Source organism: Panthera tigris, chromosome A3 (assembly GCF_018350195.1).
Source record: "Panthera tigris isolate Pti1 chromosome A3, P.tigris_Pti1_mat1.1, whole genome shotgun sequence".
Classification (NCBI taxonomy): Eukaryota; Metazoa; Chordata; class Mammalia; order Carnivora; family Felidae; genus Panthera; species Panthera tigris.
Genome location: NC_056662.1, coordinates 61,879,354 through 61,898,186, shown reverse-complemented (window position 1 = coordinate 61,898,186; position 18,833 = coordinate 61,879,354). Strand labels below are relative to the sequence as shown.

Genomic DNA, 18,833 nt, shown 5'->3' with positions numbered 1-18,833 from the left:
GTGACCTTCAGGAAGTGGCCCTTACCCACTGCGTAGCAGGGGCCACCTGACCTGACCATGTGTAAGGCGGAGGGCATTCCTCCAGAAAGGCCCTCGGCTCCAGTGGCTGGCAAAGCCATCTCAACTGAGCTTCATTAGCATACTTGGGGGAGGAGGGTCTGAATTCCTCACTCCAGGGAGGCTGGCCGGCCACCTGGCCCCATTTGGCAGGGCTGCCGGGCTCCCGTGTCACTGCTGCATGGGCCATCTCGTCTGTCAAAACACTTCCTGCTGGCAGTCCAGTCTGGGACAGGAAACATGCTGTCCACACAGACCACAGCCGGCTGAGGCAGCTCTGTGAGACGCCTTCCTCTCTCCTCCCCTCTCTCCTGTTCTTTCCCCGCCATTCTACCATCCTCCGCCCCTCCCCTTTCTCCTGTGCCACTACTCTTCTTCTTTTCCCACAACCCCTTGTTGTTTCTTGTTTTCCCTTTTCATCATCCCCTTTATTAGACACCTTTTCATCACGGCAATGTCAGCCTTTACCAATATGCAGATAGACACTCAGGCCCAGTCGCCTCATGGCACATCCGGGGCCACATTTCACACAGTTATTTGTGTATAAAGATGTTTTCTACCACACTGCTTACAGAAAGGTTGGAAGTAACATATATGTTGAGAAAAATGAGGAAAACGGTTAAACATGTTGGGGCATCAATGCCATACAATATTATTTCACCATTCACGTCATGACTAATTGAGACATTTGGCCTTGTTTGAATATCATATAATACACATTTTGAAGACAACTGAGGAAATCTGAACACTGACTAATATTAACGGTATGAAGAATATGTATTTTTTAGGTGTAATAATGGCATTTAAGTTATATCTAAAGGTAGTCCTGAAAAAAAAAAGGTAGAGTCTTATCTTTTGACACAAACTGAAAAACTTACAGATTAAAGTATATGTGCCTGGAATTTGCTTAAAAATAACCCTGAGGAGATGGCTCACCTGGCTGGCTCGGTTGTTAAACATGCAACTCTTGATTCAGGTCACAATCCCAGAGTCTTAGGACGAAACCCTGCATTGGGCTCTACGTTGAACATGGAGCCTGCCTGGGATTCTCTCTCTCCCTCTCCCTCTCCTCCTCCCCTGCTCACTCATGCTTTCATGCTCTCTCTCTCTAAAAAAATCCTGAGGGGACAACGTTAGTGGGCACTGGTTGAGATGGAACAAGATTGGCTTTGAGTTGACTGTTGGAAGTTGAGTGATGAGTATATGGAGAATTATTATACTGTTCTCTCTACATAAAGTATGTAAAGCTTGAAACTTCCCGAGATAGAAAGTTTTAAAGGAAAGACATCAAAATGCTGTTACCTTTATATTATGAAATTAGATGGGTTTAGAATTAATGAAATAGACATAGGAGCCCTAAATAGCTGGAAAAGACAACAAAACTCCTGCTTTCAAGAAATCACAGGGATAGCTCAAGTTCTGTGCTCCCTGCTGGCTGGTATGGGTCCCGTGGACTCCTCTCCATCCCCTTGGCCACCAAGGCCCAGCAGGGCACTGGCCTCATAAGCATGAGTGGACAGCCACTGCACTGAGTCCTACGGGCTTTCTCTCTTATTCTTAGATATATGGATTCACAACTGCAAGTGTTGAGTGTTACTGTAGTAAAGTTTCAAAATTCCCTTAAAAAGCAACACAGGCAGTGGCTATGTGAGAATGAACGTAAATTTCCTTCCACAGAGGAGAGCAACGGGGCAGCTGTCCAATGTTAACACAGTGTGCACTTATGGCCGGGGACAAACTTTTCACCATTAGCATTGCACACTGACTGAAGGGTGGTGTCTCCAATGAGCAGATGGAAATGACGACGATGTGCTCTGGAAAACTGCTGGATGGCCCAGAAAGTGGCTCCAGTGTTGATGGAGACAACCCCAAAGGCAGGTATGGTGAGTCTGACTAAAGTTGTTCCATGAAACTGGGGTGTGGGAGAGGAAAAAGCAGTATGAATAGGGAAATACACAACTTACCTAGTATTTGCTATAATACAGTCTTTTTCAAAGTATGTGCATCTAAATCAGTAAATTAAATGTTATAAGTAGACATGTGTGACCGTTTCATCTATATCCCTGAAAACAGACGTATCCAAATTGGCTAAAACACGGCTTTGAATTTCCTCATTTGGGGCAGTCCTAAACACTGGGCTCCATGAGGGAGAAGGCCTGGCCATGCCATGCTGACATTTACCTGAGGAAGAGCCCTTCCAGGTGGCTACGTGGCTTCAGGTGTGAACAGTCCAGGATGCAATACAGGGGATGACGCCTGGGTAGAAACACGGTTTCACCGGGATGTACTGGTGGGATGACCTGTAGTGACATGGAGAACCTCTCCACCAGCATCCTGCCAAAGCAAGGAGCCAGAGAGCCAAGGGTCAGGAGGCACACCTGGTCTGCAGCATAGAGGGAGGCCGGGAAGGCCTGCAGGTGTCCCTGCCCCGCAGCCAGGGCCTGGTGGAAACAAGACTGGGGGGGGAGACAGCGCCACCTGCTGATAAAGAAGGAGCCTATGAGATGCAGACCAAGGAACTCTGCCATCCCACTCTCTGTCATGCACCCCAATCCCTTGCTTGGGACATTAGTCCAGGAGCCAGAAGTCCTGGTCCCAAACCCAGCCCCACCCATTGGCTTTGTTCAGCTCAAACTTTCACTGAGTGCCCATGATGTGTAGGTGCCAGGTGCTGAAAGATGAGTCAGTCGTGGGCTGCCACTGCACGCCTAACAGAAAGGTAAACAAAATCACCACAATAGCCTTCAGCAAGTGGGCCAGCCACAGAGCTGCCTGCACGGTGCTGCCAGGGGCAGAGGAGAGAAGCTTTGGGTGCAGCCAGGGTCAGGGAGGGCATCTGCACAGTGAAGGAGCCTGGACTCTTCTTCTGGGGCACCAGTCCTCAGGCTTTTGTGATCAGGAGCAGACCCCAGGGAGGTCTGCTAAAATGCAGAGTCCTAGGCCCTGCCCTGCCTTGTGAGTCTGATTAGTAGATCAGAGCTGGGTCCCAGGGACAGGGAAGGAACAGAAAGAAGAGGGGACACATTCTAACTCTATAGGGAGAGGGAAAAATTTTCAGGATTTAACGACCCATTTAAGAGGGAATAGTGGGTGAAAACAGCAAGTTTCAGATAGGAAGTGTGTACGTGTGTGTGCATAGATATACACGCAGACATATGCACACACACATTCTTAGACACATTCAACAACCCACATGCATCTGATACACCCAAGTATGAGCTGGAGTCATCCCTAGGGAACAGGATTGGGGGGAGGGATAAGAGGAGACATTTCCTGTTTACTTCATACAACTGTGTTCTGCTTGATTTTTGTAGAGATATAACAGATACACAACACACATTTAACAACAATAATAGCAGCCAAATCAAACAAGCTACAAGCACTGCATCCCCTCCTCTTACTGGAGGATGGCCTGAGCCCTGACAGTGAACTTGGAGGGGGGACAGCACTTGGGGCTCCCGTCAGGGTCTGGGACGCGAGCAGCTGGCACTGGAAGTGGAGCAGTGTAGCTGGCAGCCCACCGCTCCCCAGATGAAATCTGTCTCACTTTCTGGCCAAGTGACCCAAGAAAAGGTGCTGACGCACGTCATAGGCTCATCCTGAGGATGAAGTGACACAACGCGTGGAAATGACATGAAAATACCAGGGAGATTCTGATCCTGGAGCCTTTTGCAAGCAGCCTCTGCAAACCATCACACAAATGGTAAAATGATCTTCTGTTTTGTTAATTTCTTTGCCATTATGAGTATTTACGGCTTAGGTTGTTTTTGTATTTTAAAAAAAGTACAAATTATTAAAAGTCTTTAGGAATTAGGCTCATCTGTAAAAGGGTCTTAGCCCTATCCCCCAAACGATCATACAAAGGGTCTTTTGTGATATTAAATATAATGTATGTGCATTAAGAGTTCTGAGATGAGTCTTCCATGTCTAATTGGAGATTTCCTGTGCAGCCCCAAAGAAAGGATAAAGGATGATGTTGTAGTTTAAATATTCCCCCCTCCCCTGCCCCAGCACACATAAGGTCTTTTAACTTTAAGAAATAGAGAATGTAGGATGGCATCTATTCAAGATGCAAGCCAATCCTTAGAGCATGAGGGGATGTTCTGGCTCTGGAAGCTTGTGGGGGTCTCTTCTACAACGGGCATCTGTGGCAGTCATGTGACTCCTGGTCACAGACAACTGTTCTAACAGATGGTGGCTGGCCCCCAGCCCCAGCCTCACCCCTTCCAGACCCACATCTCTCCTTGGCCCCATTCACGGACGGAAGAGGCTGCTGGCTTTGTGTATCAGTGAATAATTTTCTTTGAAGCAGAATGTTGAACTGTCCCATCAAAAATGATCCCACATCAAAACAACCACCTCAAAGTAGCTGTTGTCAAAAAGGCTTTCTCAAAGTACTACTTGAAAATGTCATGTGCCCAGAAAATCATCAGCGATTTCAAAGCCTGGAACACCTGGCTTAAGCCAGTTCCCCAGATAACTCCCTTCTGTGGGGAATTTCAAAACATCCAAGCCACGACTTCCAGAATCCTTCACTAGAAAGGTGAAAAGCAAGAATAGTTAATTCTTGCTATAGAGATTTTTAAAGAGGTTCAAAATGTTTCATTCCAAGGCGATCTATCCATTGAGTAGGACATCTGGGAACAAATCCATAAGTCCCAACTTAGACAATTGTGTTTATCACTTATGTTGCCACCAAGGCACTCTTGTCCAAAGAGGCCTTAGCCCAAACCCAGTGGCTCCATTCGGTCTCCACACTCCACCACATCTGCCCTTTTGGGTTCACCATGTGACTTGCATGACATCCTTTCTCTGGGTCTCTAGGCAGCATGTGAGTAGCTCTCTAACTATCTGGGATGGCTGTTCAAATCTGAACACTCACAGATTTTCACAGTGGAAAGTAAAAGTTAAGAGGCAGGGGTCCTCCCAATCAAGGCCGTGGGTCAGCAAACTACAATCTGTGGCCAACTCCTGCCCATTTCTGTAAACAAGGTTTTATTGCAACACAGGCATGTTTATTCATTTATGCATTGTCTATGGGAGCTTCCCTGTTACAACAGCAGAGTTGAGTGGTTGCAACAGAGAGTGCATGGCCCTCAAAGCCTAAAATATTTACTATTTATGAACACAGAATTTGCTGATCCCTGCTCTAGCCCAGAGATGACTATCAGAAAAACTTGAGGAAAAAAAAAGCACACAGCCAGACAAGGTACTGCTCATAACCATGTCTGGGCAACAAAAGCAATGTAAACCATTTGGAGATCCTAAAATGGAGGCCCCAAAGGAGTCTGTATGTTATCACTCAACATTCCCTTAGTAAGTGGAGGCAGAATGCGAACTTAGAGTATGCATGAAAACTTGACCTATCATTGCTTAGACCAATGCTTACTAACATAACTCAGGCTGACAGAAAAAGCAAAGCCTGAACAGGCAGATGCTCCAGGGCATGGTGACCAACTGCCTGCAGCCACATGGTCACATGAGGTGACCTCATTCCCTCAGACTCCACCCCAGCCCCTCCTGGAAACTGGGTTCCTGAGGAAAGGAGGGAGGGAGGAAGGCGGGGGGGGGGGGGGGGGAGGAAGAAATGAGAGAGGGAGAGATGCAAGGGGGGGAAGGAAAAAAGCAAGAAAGGAAGAAAGGAGGGAGGGAGGGATGGAAGGAAGGAGGAACCAAGTAAAAGAAAGACATACAGAAAGATCTATTCTGACTTCATTTCCCCCTTCAGCTACTGTGCATTTTTCTCTTCCCACCTCTCCTCTTGTTCTCCTGTGGGACTATTCCAGTTAGGTTCGTCCCCAGCAACCCACCAGAGCTGCTTTTGTCAAGGTCACCATGACCTCTACATTGTGCCCTTGGGCCCCTGTTCTTCTCTCTATACACTCGCTCCCCAGGTGATCTCATCCAATTTGTGGCTTTAAACATCACCTACACATGGTGCCTCCCAAGCTTGCCTCTCCAGATGAGGGTATTCAAGCTGTCTCCCTGGTCTCACCTCTGGGATCCCCCAAATGAACTCCTGATCCCACAACTGCCCCACCCCAGCCTTCGTCACTTAGTCTTCCCCAAGTTAGACAACTCCAAACTTCCAGTTGGTCAGGCCCAATCCTAGGGGTCCCTTTCAGCTCCCCTCTTTCTCCCATACCCTCCCCATCCAGTTCACCAACAAATCCTCTCAGTTCCACCCTAAGAATATATCCAGAATTTGCCTACTCCTTAACCCCCCCACCCTCACTCCCAGCCACCCTCACTTCTCAAGATTACTGCCATGGCTCATTTGCCTGTCTTTCTTCTTCTGCCCTCGCCACACCCCACCCCCATGCTCCCCAGTCTATTCTTTTTTTTTTTTTTTTTTAATTTTTTTTTTCAACGTTTTTTATTTATTTTTGGGACAGAGAGAGACAGAGCATGAACGGGGGAGGGGCAGAGAGAGAGGAAGACACAGATTCGGAAACAGGCTCCAGGCTCCGAGCCATCAGCCCAGAGCCCGACGCGGGGCTCGAACTCAGGGACCGCGAGATCGTGACCTGGCTGAAGTCGGACGCTTAACCGACTGCGCCACCCAGGCGCCCCAGGCTATTCTTGACACAGAGGCAGAGGATCCTGCTTGGAGCAGTGGCGGCCGGCTCACACAGGGAAAAAGCTCAGATGTCAAGCCCACCCTTATTCTCCCTGACCTCCTCTCCCCTGCCCTGCCCTCCCCTCCAAGGCTGCAGGTAAGTTCCCCCTGCAGGGCCCCCAGAGCTGCTTCGCCCCTCCTTCTTAGGGCTCTGCCAGAAGCCAGTCAGCTGCTCACCGAGGCCTTCCCTGACCCTCAAGCACAACCTCAGGCCTTCCACACTCCTTATACCACCTCTCTTTCTCCTTTCTCCTGAGCACTCGTCACCTATCTTCACTCAGAAGGGCAGAGATTTCTGTCTGGTTTTGTTTTTGCTGAATCCCAAGGGTCTGTAGAAGAGCCTGGCACAAAGCTGGTGTTAATAGATGCTTTCTGGCTGGCTGGCTGGACAGGTGGATAGACGGGTGGCTAACAGGGTACCCTGAAGATGGATTCAACTGTGGTCCCTCAGCATCTCTGAGACACACTGGTTCAGGTAACACCAGCCCACCCCCAGCCAATGGCCCAGTTAAATCATGGCCAGCAGACCCCTGCCCACATGACAGCACTGACAAAAGCCATCTTCTTTTCTCCAGACAGGGGAAGATGAAAAATGTCATATGGCCATATCCTCCCCTTGAAAGACAGTTTTCTCTTAGACTGTAGTTTTGTGCAGTTATTTTCCCAAGAGATCTGGTTCTATAAATCTGAGCAGACAACCGGGGCAGAGCAGGCTGTGTTTTTATATCTCCATGTCCTCAAAGGCCCCCACTGGACGCTGACACACAGTAGGTAATCAAATATTTCTGTAACCAATGAATGAATATAAGGGTTTTTTGGGTTTTTTTTTTTAAATGTAGGTTTAAGAAAAGGAGGCAGCTTGATAACTCATAAATGTACACAAATTGCTGGTGAACTGTCTAAAACCGAGAGCCAGTTGACAATCCTGTGCCTTGAGAGGTGGCCCCCGCCCCCCCCAGAGTGGATGGGCCCTTGCCCCTTCCTGTGCCCACTACCCCCCACCTGTGCTCAGGTGTGAGAGGCGCCTCATCTTCAGCCAGATCCAGGGAGTAGAGGTCAGGACAATCATGCAGAAGCAGCTTCTCTCGCTCCTGCTCTAGGGCCTGTTCCCTGCAGAGAGATGAGAGCCAACAACAGAGGTCAGCGCTGTCCCCAGTCATCCAACCCTGATACTGGGTTAGGCCTAGGAATGGGGGCCACGGCCCTGGACTCCTGCATAAAGGCCTTCAATGTTAGATTTGGACGGGGCAGGGGAGAGGCATCACGTTGCATCCATTGCGCTCTCTCTGAATAAGCAGATAAGAGCAGACAGGCCTCAAGGAAAGTTTTCACCACACAGCTTCAAACATGCCTCTGTTTGTGTGCCTTGTTTTGGATTTGCCCACTTTTTAACACATCAAGGCCTGTGCCTAGCTCCTTCTCCTCCTCCTGGGGTCGGGCCACACTGACCTGGAGAGGTCCCCAGGTTCATGGCTCCCAGAGCCCCTGACACATGGCCTGCCTCTCCAGCGCCAGGGGCAGTTCTCCAGGTCCTGCTCATTCCCTTCCTCTCCCTCCCTGTGGCCTCTAGCCCCAGAGGTCGGTTCCCACCACAGCCTGCATACCTACCATTATCTTGCTAGATACCTGACTCCCTCACCTCCCTCCTGCCCTAACCACACTAAACTCCCAAGCAGGTACAAGTGCATCCTTCGGCCTTCTGGATCCTTGCTTCCACAACAACCAGGGAGCCTCCCCAGCCCTTGTCCTCCCCCTCCAGGTGCTCGCCCTGACTTTCCCCAAAGGTCCTCAGTTCCTAAAGATTTCATCTCCAGCCCAGGCCACTGTCTGGAGTTCAGATCCTCCTAGCCAGCCACAACTGGATGATTTCCAGCTGAATGTGCCCAGGATCCTTTGAAGCCACACGTCTGGGTCTGAATTCCCTTCCACACAGGTCCCAGAGCCCCAGCCACCCAGGTCAGCAGATTCATCACAGCCCTACCACCTTCCTCCCAAGACCCCACCCAATCACTATTCACCCTCCTTCCTCTCACCCTTCCCATCCATTCTCCATAATGTAGCCTGAGCGATCTCTGAAACACAGCAGGAATCACATCACTATCTCCTTAAAATTCTCCCAACTCAACCTTGTGTTCATGAGGCTTCTCGTGATCCAGCCGTGGTTCACATCTTGGCTGTACCTCCTGCCATGTGGACCACCAACCCCTACTCTCCAGTGCTGAGAATTCCAGTTCTAGTCAGCCACCAGAATTATCTGCTGTACCCACCTTCACATGTGTGGTCACCCATGCTGCCCCCCAAATCTTCTTATCCTCCAAAGTTCAGAGATAAGGATTACCTGTGGGGAGCCTCTTCTGACCCCCAGGTTAAATCAGGTGTCAGTATTCCAGGCCCCTCCACAGCAACTTTCCAGCATGGGAGATAGTGGAATCATTCAGTTAGATCTCCAGGTGAGAGGCTCCTGTACAATCACTTCCACCTATCTGGCACCTGGCACAGGACCTAGCCGAGTGAGAACCTCCCAGTGCCAGGTGCCTCGATGAGCTTTACTTGCCTGCATCACCATCGTGGCAATAGTTAGGCTATACATCTCCGTCAAAGCTGCCTGCCTTTTCCCCTTCTCGCCCACGGAACACTTGAGTGGGAGCTGAGAGGCTGCCACACGGGCATGAATTGGGCAGAAGAGAGCAAGGGATTCTCCTTGCATCCCACCCACAGTAACCCTGAACAAGGGTTCTGGATGTGGCAGAGGTCTGGGGCTCTCTGCCTTCAAGATGCCCCCCTGCGACTCGGCTGCCATACCACATGCTCACTATTGATCAGAGCACACAGGACGCTCCAGGAGACACGCTGTGTAGGAGTGCAGCAGGCTGCTTGATCCTGAGGCGAGTTTGCTAGGAGTCTTAGAGGACAACCACCCCCCCGCAAATTGCTGCCAACCCCATAGAATGAACATCCCAAGATGGACCCTTTTCCACGCTTACCGCTTCTCCTGTAGTAAGTAATCTAAGCTATTGGCATAGCTCTCCGAGGCTCCAGAGGTGAACTAGAGAAACAGGAGGTGAGAATGGGAGACAAACAGAAAGACAGACAGATAGAAGCGGAAAAAGAATAAAAGTTAATCTAAATTAAGCCCTTTATTTATTTTATTTTTCTGAATAGGCAACCCATTCAAACGATTAAAAAATCAAGAGGTATAAAGGTGTATAGTAAGATGTCTTGCCTCACCTGCATCCCCAGCCAGCCAGATCCCTCCCCACAGGTGACCACAGGTGTTTGCTCCTTGGTGTGCTTTCAGAGACATTTTATCCACAGACAAGCAAACAGTAGTACATTATAGACTCCCTTCTGCCACCACCCGTAACACAAATGGCAGCAAACTATGAACCCTATTTTATACTTTGCTCTGTTCAATGAGTAGGATGTCTTTCATTTTTTAAATTATTTAAATTCAAGTTAACATACAGTGTAGCATTGGTGTCACAAGTAGAACCCAGTGATTCATCACTTACATATAACACCCAGTGCTCATCCCACCAACTGCCCTCCTTAATGCCTATCACCCATTTGGCCCATCCCTCCATCCACCTCCCCTCCAGCAACCCTCAGTTTGTTCTCGGTATTTAAGAGTCTCTTATGGTTTGCCTAATTAATAGTATGTCTTGAGAGCATTCCATATCAATACTAAAGAGATAAGTTAAAAAAAAAAAAAAAAAAAAAACCTTTCGGGGCCCCTGGTGGCTCAGTTGGTTGAGTGTCCAACTTAGGCTCAGGTCATGATCTCACGGTCTGTGAGTTCGAGCCCTGCGTTGGGCTCTGTGCCAACAGTTCAGAGCCTGGAGCCTGTTTCGGATTCTGTGCCTCCCTCTCTCTCTGACCCTCCCCCGTTCATGCTCTGTCTCTCTCTGTCTCAAAAAAAATAAATGAACGTTAAAAAAAAAATTTAAAAAGCCACCACAAACCTTTCTAATGTAGGACTAGAACATAATATATTAATTCCCTAGTGGTGGGCATTTAGATTACTGACAATCTTGGGCTATTACAATAATTAAGTCCTATTCTCAGAATAAACTTCCTGGATCCGTGTCCCCACAGTCTACCTATAAACAGCTATATATTCTCACCTAGCTTAAAGCTCATCACTAAAGTTTCCATTTAGGCATGTCAATCCACTGACTAGAGTTAGCCCAAGTCTTTGTGCCTGGCCTAGCCTAGACCCAGGCACCGAGGTCCCTCTTTTCCCCAAGTGGATAACCCCAACCTTAGCCTCAAAAGCCTTGAAGGCTCCCACACAGAAGTGGGATCCAATTTGGCACCACCCCAAGCCATCTGTTAGCAGGGACTAGCAGCAGATATAAGGGGAGAGATGCATCCTAGCCACAAGGGTTCATAGATGGGGAGAGGTTGGGGGTATGCAGTTGAGGAGGGGTGGTTAGGGGGCGGTGGCCGACAAAGGGCAGTTGGGATATGGCCAAGGGAGAATGGCCAAAAAGGGGGTGGTCTGGAGGTGACTGAGGAGAGGTAGCAAGGAGAGGAGGCCAAGGGGTGGCTATTGGCTTACCAAGGTGTGGGTGTCCACCACTGGAGCTGTAGCCTTCTGGCTTGGGCCTGCCATATTCCAGAACAGCTCCTCCAGTGAGGTCAGGCTCCCCTGGGGGTCCAAGTCCTGGGGCTCCTGGCCTAACTCCTCAGGCAGCTGGGGAGCCCATGTCCTCAGGCCCTGAGGGCCCCCTGGGCCTACCCACCTCTGTCCTGGGGCCCCCTTGCTGGCCTGTGGTACCCTCAAGTTCAGGAACTCTATGGGTGGTGGGCTCCAATCAGTGGGGAACATGTCCCCGGCTGCATGCACTTTGCGCTTCTTTGACAATTTGGGATTTGGAGCTGAGGTGGGACTGCAGCGCCGCCGGGTGGGGTGGAGGAGCCCCTGGTGCAGAGCATGGTCGAAGCAGCTCCTCTTCAAGTTAGGCAACAGGGTGGGTGCCACAGCGGCTGCCTGGACCCCTGTGGAGGGGACAGAATATCATGGTATTCCACCACCTGCCCACCACCATCCCAGCCACCATGCCATGCTGGGTGAGGAGAGGGGACAACTCAAGATTGCTGTGGGCAGGATGCAAGGGGAACACCTCAACCATGGGTTGTCCACTTCCTTGTGGCCCTAAGCCTCAGAATGGCTCTACCTGTACAGGTAAGAGTGCCTACCTTCTCTCTGAGGAAGGGCTAGCAGAGTCTTCTGGGGCCTGGCCATCTGCAAACTGCTGGACGTTCTGTCCTAGAAAGAACGGCTTGTCAGGTGAGGTGAGCCTCCAGAAGAAAGCTAAATGCTCTGAAGCCCTAGATTCCCTAGAGAGGAGGGCAGGGCCCACTGGTGCCCAGAAGGGAAATCCCCCTCCAGTTCTACCCCAAGGACCAAGCTTGTGCACCATGAAGATCAAGTTGCTGAGGTGAAAGGGGCTCCATGTGACCTCTCATTTCAAGGATGTGATAGGCAAGTGTAAGGACATCGACATTTTTTTAAAACCTGCATAAAATCAAAACTAGCATAGGTCCACAGGAAAGTTGTGTACTGAGAAGACACTCTGCATGTCTTGCTTGTTTGGTGTCACCCCCATAAAGGTTGTTTGTTCCCAAGGGACAGAGCAGGGCTATTTAGTCCCCGCCATTTTCCCAGAACCAGCACAGACCTGGCACACAGTAGGGCTTGGTGCGTTTCTGTTGAATGAATGAGTTAAAGATACCCAGAGGTGGTACAACAAGCCCCCTCCAGTGTTAGGAGCTGCCCGTCCTCAGCTAAGTGGGCCATGCCTCACACACACAGACACCTCTCATCATATCAGACTCAGGATCAGATCAACTGAAATGCAGATGAAAGGCGAATATCTGAATGAGCTAATGACCAAACGAAACAACCATTTACAAAAAACACAAACACTAACTCAACAAGGATTCAAACTCAACAACAGTGGAAGACACTCAAATCAATATGACTCTGAAGTATTCTTCAATGACAATGAAATCATAAAAAATTAAAAATTCATAATAACAAATGTTGACAAGGCTATGAAGAAATATATTGCTGTTAATACTGTAAAATGATTTATTCTTTCTAGAGAGCAATTTATCAACATAAAAATAACTGCAAGATGCGCCTGGGTGGCTCAGTTGGTTAAGCGTCTGATTCTTGATTTCGGCTCAGGTCATGATCTCACCATTCATGAGATGGAGCTCCGCATGGGGCTCTGTGCTGACAGCGGAGAGCCTGCTTAGATTCTCTCTCTCCCTCTCTCCCTTTGTCCCTCCCCCGCTCTCTCTCTCTCTCTCTCAAAATTAATAAATAAACATTAAAAAAAATAACTACAAAAATGTTCACCTGGGAGAAGGGAGCCCCAGAAACTTGTTCCTCCACGAAAGCAATAATTAAGCGGACAAAATCTGTCAGAACCAATACTTACAGAACTCTGGAATCTAACAAGAAACTGATAACAACCAGGGAATGAAGGCTTAATGAAGAAAGAAGCTGCTAAATTTCAGTAAAATTATGTTTGGGCTTTTGAACTTACCCGCCTATCATCCCCCACCCCCAGCTAAGAGGCAGTTGTGGAGGCTGTGTTCCCGGTGTGGCTTGCTGGTGCCACGGGGGCAAGATAAACTTTATTCTCAAAGAATTGTGGTGGTGTGTTTTGACCTGTCTCCTGGTGGCTCCCGGCTCCCCCGGGGGATCAACTCATCAACTCTGGGTCTTACCTTTGTTTTATCCCACTTGGAACTTTCTCAGGGCTGGAGTGGCCTCCGGGGCAGTTGAAAGTATTTAAAAACAAGGGGACCACCACAACCACCTGGGGCAAGGGATAACAGGTAGGGCAAGCAGCAGGCAGTCTGCAAAGTCTGAAAAGGAAGAGGCTGAGGAAGGAGATACATGTTGGAGTAAAAGTTTTAAAAAGCTCCCACGTAAACCCGAGAGTCCAGAAGGCCACATGACTGCCCAGGGTTAACGCGTGCTTAGGAAAGACCTGAGAAGACCGTAAGTTTTTACCTCTGGCTGATCATTAGGCTCCACATAAGCAGAAAGTGAAGGCTTGGGCAGAGTTGCATAAGGTCTGCCTAAGCTTTGAAGGAGTACTCCAACACAGAACCAATCTCTAAAGACCAGAAGAGCTTTATTGTGGTGGTGGCGGCGGCAGCATTTAAGGGACTTTCTAACAACTTACCAGTTAACCACCAAGTTAAAGGAACTGGGACTTTAGTGACTACACACAACAAAATAATAATGTCTTTACAAAAATAGCTTAGAAAAATCACTAAACAAACAACTACAACTCACAGCAACCAGCAACAGCAAATTCAGGTGGGGGGTAATCCTATTCACAGAGTTACTGCATTATAATAGTCAAAGTGGACAATTTTCAACAAAAATTACAAGGAATACAAAGAAATAACAAAGTATGGCCCATTCAAAGACAAAAAAAAAGAAAGGAAAGAAACCGTCCCTAAGAAAGCCCAGGCACTGGACTTATTAGACAAAAACTTTAAATCAACTGCCAAATATGCTCTAAGAACTGAAGGAAACCATGACAAAGAACTAAAGAAACCAGGGGAGAATAAGGTCTCACCAAATAGAGGATATGAATAAAGATAAAGAAATTCTAAAAAGGAAGTAGACAGATGTTCTGGAGTCGAAAACTATAAAAATTGAAATGAAAAACTAAGTAGAAGGCTTCAACACCAGATGTGAGCTAGCAGAAGAATCAGTGAACTTTTATTTGGGTCAATTGAGATGATCAGTTCTGAGGAACAAAATGAAAAAAAGAATAAGATGAACAGGGCCTCAGAGACCAGTGGGACACATTATATCAATATATGCATAATAGGAGTCCAAGGAGTAGAGACAGAGATGGCAGGGGTGGGGTGGGTGGGGTAGAGGGGGACAGAAAGAATATTGCACTTCCAAGAAGCTCAACAAATTCCAAGTAGGATAAATTCAAAGAGATCTACACCTAGATACATCATAATGAAACTTTTAAACACCAGGGAGAGAATCTAAAAAGCAGGAAGAGACAATGCTTCATCACCTACAAGGGAGTCTCAATAAGATTAACAGGTGATTTCTTATCAAAAACCATGGAGATCAGCAGACAGTGAGATGAAATATCCAAAGTAAAGACAGAAAAGACTATGGACCAAGAATGCTGTCTCCCACAAAACTATCCTTCAAAAAAGGAGAAATGAAGATATTCCCAGATAAACAAAAACTGAGAAAATTTCTTTCTAACAAATTTGTTCTATCAGAAATACTAAAGTATATCCATCGGGGTAAAGTGAAAGGAAGGATATTAGAGAGTAACTTGAATCCACATGAAAAAAAAGAACAGTGATAAAGATAAGAACATGGGTATACATAAAAGACAGTATAAATGTAGTTTTTATTTGTAACTCTTTTTCTCCTATCTTATTTAAAATACAACTGCATAAAGCAATAATTACAAATCTGTCTTTATGGGAAAACAATGTCTAAAGATATAATTTACATGACAATAACAGCACAAAGGAGGGGGTGGGAATAGAGCTATATAGTTGTGAAGTTTTGTATCTTATTGAAATTAAGTTGGTATTAATCTGAACTAGACTGTGAACTATGTGATATTTATAGGTAAGTAAAAATGCAAGTATTACTGTATTTTTGGTTTGTAATTCTTCTCCTTTCCATATTGATTTAAAAGACAAATGCATAAAACAACAATTACACATCTATGTTAATCAACACACAATGGTTCAAAGATGTAATTTGTTACAATAAAAACATAAAGGGGAGGGATGGAATTGTATAGGAGCAGAGTTTTTGTATATATTGAAGCTAAATTGGTAATTTTTTTAAAGTTTATTTATTTATTTTGAGAGAGAGAGAGAGAGAGAGTAAGTGGGGAAAGGGCAGAGAGACGGAGAGACAGAATCCCAGCAGGCGCTGTGCTGTCAGCACAGAGCCTGATGTAAGGCTCGAACTCACAAACTGTGAGATCATGACCTGAGCCAAGATCAAGAGTTGGACGCTTAACCGACTAGGCCACCCAGGCGCCCCTGAAGCTAAACTGGTATTAATTCAAACTAGTCTGTTACAAATTTAAGATATAAATTATACTTTCCAAGGTAGCCACTAATAAAATAATTGGAAACAGAAATGAGCAAAGAGCCAAAATGGTACACTACAAAACAGCCAATTAAACATAAAAGAAGGCAGTAATGGAGGAATTGAGGAACAAAAAAGATGTAAGGTACACAGGAAACAAAATAGCATAATGGCAGAAATCCTTTCATATCAATAACTAGCTTAATTGTAAATGGAGTGAGCTCTCAAATCAAAAGGCAGATATTACCAAAGTAAATTTAAAAAACACCCAACTATATGCTATCTGCTAAAGACTCACTATAACCACATAGGTTGAAGGTGAAAGGAAGAGATACCCCATGCAAATAGAGACCCAAAGACAGCTGAAGTAGCTATACATTAGTATTTGTCTGGTATTAACCAGACAAAATAGACTTTAAGTCAAAAATTACTGAGACAAAGAAAGCCTTTATATATTGATGTAAGGGTCATTCATCAAGAAGACATAACAATTAGGGGTGCCTGGGCAGCTCAGTCAGTTAAGCATCCATGACTCAGGTCATGATCTCACAGTTTGGGAGTTTGAGCCCCATGTCGGGCTTGCTGCTGTCAGTGCCGACTTTGGATCTTCTGTCCCCCACCTCTCTCTGCCCACCTGACTCTCATGTGCTCTCTCAAAAATAAATAAACATTAAAAAGAAAAGACATAACAATTATAAACATACATGCAACTAAAAACAGAGCTCCAAAATATGGAAGCAAATTGGCAAAGCTGAAGGGAGAAATAGTTACAAAATGATAGCTGAAGGATTCAATATCCTCTTTTCAATAATGTAACTAGATAGAAGTTCAAAAGAAAATATAAGACCTGAACAACACCATGAACCAAGTAGAAATAACAGACATCTACAGAACATTTCACTCTGCAATAGTAGAATACACATTCTTTGCAAGTACACATGGAATTTTCTTCAGCATTGATCATGTTAGGCCACAAAACAGGTCTCAATAAATTTAAAAAGACTGAAATCCTAAAAAGCATCTTTCCTGATCACAATAGAAACTAGATGTAAAAAACAAAAGTGGGAATTTCACAAATATGTAGAAATAAAACAACACTTAAGTAACCAATGGATCCAAGAAGAAATCATATGAGAAATTAAAAAATACTTAGAGGTAAGCGAAACAAACACAACATACCAAAATGTATGGGATGCAGTGAAAGCAGTGCTCCCAGGAAAATGTATAGCTGTAAACACCTGCATTAAAAAAGAAGATTGTTAAGGGATGCCTGGGTGGCTCAGGTCATGATCTCACAGTTCATGAGTTCAAGCCCTAGGTTGGGGTCTGTGCTGACAATTCAGAGCTCAGAACCTAGAACCTGCTTTGGATTCTGTGTCTCCCTCTCTCTCTGGCTCTTACCCACTCATGCTCTGTCTTTTTCTCTCTCAAAAATAAATAAACATTATTAAAAAAAAAGAAGTTGTTAAATCGGTAACTTAACTTTATACTGTAAGGAACTAGAAAAAGAAAAGCAAACTAAACTCAAGGCTTGCAGAAGGCAGGAAACAATGAAGATTGGTGGGGAAGCAAAAGTAGAGAACAGAAAAAAAAAAACAAAACAAACAATAGAGATAATCAACAAAGCCAAAAGTTGGTTCTTTGGAAAGACCAACAAAATTGACAAACCAAACCAGACTGACCAAAAAAAAAAAAAAAAAAAAAAAAAAGAGAGAGAAACTCATATTACTAAAATCAGAAATGAAAGACATTACTATCAACCTCAGAAATAAAAATGATTAAAAGGGAGAATACCATGAACAACTGCACAAATTAGGTACCTAGGTGAAATGGACAAATAATATACTTAGGAATAAATTTAGGAAAATTTAAACTCTGAAAATGACAGAACATTGTTGAAAAAAATTAAAGAAGACGTACCTTAATAGAAAGACATCTTGTATTTGTGGACTGAAAGGCTTAATATCATTTAAGATGGTAAACTCCTTGAAGTGGTCTACAGAATCAATGCATCCCTATCAAAATCCCAAAGGCCTTTTGGGGCAGAAATGGAAAAAGCAATTCTAAAATGCATATAAAAACACATGGGACCTTGAAGAAATTTTGAAAAAGAAAAACAAAGTTGGAAGACTCAAATTTTCTGATTTCTAAACTTACTACAAAGGGTGGTGGGAGAAACAGGCAAACCATAAAAGAGACTCTTAACTGTAGAGAACAAACTGAGGGTTGCTGGAGAGGAGGTGGGTCGGGGTTGGGCTGCATGGGTGATTGGTACTATGGAGGGCACTTGCTGGGATGAGCAGTGGGTGTTGTACGTAAGTGATGAATCACTAAATTCTATTCCTGAAACTAATATTACACTATATGTTAACTAACTGGAATTTAAATAAAAACTTGAAATGAACAAAAAACCTCAAAAGGCACAGTAATCAAAACAGTGTGGTACCAGCAAAAGGGTAGACATATATATCAATGGACTAGAACTGAGACTCCAGAAATAAATATATACATCTATGATCAATTGATTTTCAACAAAGATGCAAGATCTTTTAAAGATTTTAGACTCTCTTCAACAAATGGTGCTAAAACAACTGGACATCCATATGCAAAGGAATGACACCAGACCCTTGTCTCACCAGATACCACACAACAATTAACTCAAAATAAATGGAAAATCTAAATATAAGTATTAAAACTATACAACTCTGAGAAGAAAAGGCAGGGGTAAATCTTTATGACTCCAGGTTGGCCAACATGGTTTCCTAGATATGATACCAACACAGGCAGCAGCAGCAACAACAACAACAACAACAACAAGATATATTGGATTTCATCAGAAGTTAAAAATTTTCCCTTCAAAGGCTACTACTAAGAAAATGAAAAGACAACCTACAGAGTGGGACAAAATATTTGCAAATCATATAAGTCTGATAAGGGTTTAGTATCCGGAACATATGAAGAACTCTTACAACTTAACAATAAAAAGACAAAAAATCCAGTTAAAAAGTAAGCAAGAGATTTGAATAGGCATTTTCA

At 45.4% G+C, this 18,833-nt stretch overlaps 1 protein-coding gene across 10 annotated transcripts in view; it reads right to left on the bottom strand.

The window, feature by feature from the left end:
* Nucleotides 1-18,833, bottom strand: part of FAM178B (family with sequence similarity 178 member B) — a 114,564-nt gene that overhangs the window by 79,830 nt on the left and 15,901 nt on the right. For 7 of the 10 annotated variants that reach the window (XM_042981242.1, XM_042981244.1, XM_042981245.1 and 4 more), the window contains exons 2-6: nt 11,879-11,948; nt 11,238-11,677; nt 9,661-9,722; nt 7,679-7,786; nt 2,239-2,391 (exon numbers count right to left, since the gene is read on the bottom strand). In XM_042981242.1, coding sequence (XP_042837176.1) covers nt 2,239-2,391; nt 7,679-7,786; nt 9,661-9,722; nt 11,238-11,677; nt 11,879-11,948 — 833 coding nt within the window. Of the gene's footprint in view, nt 1-2,238; nt 2,392-7,678; nt 7,787-9,660; nt 9,723-11,237; nt 11,678-11,878; nt 11,949-16,976; nt 17,021-18,833 lie in introns of those variants that run through there. The other 3 variants (XM_042981246.1, XM_042981247.1, XM_042981251.1) reach the window with 3 other exon arrangements.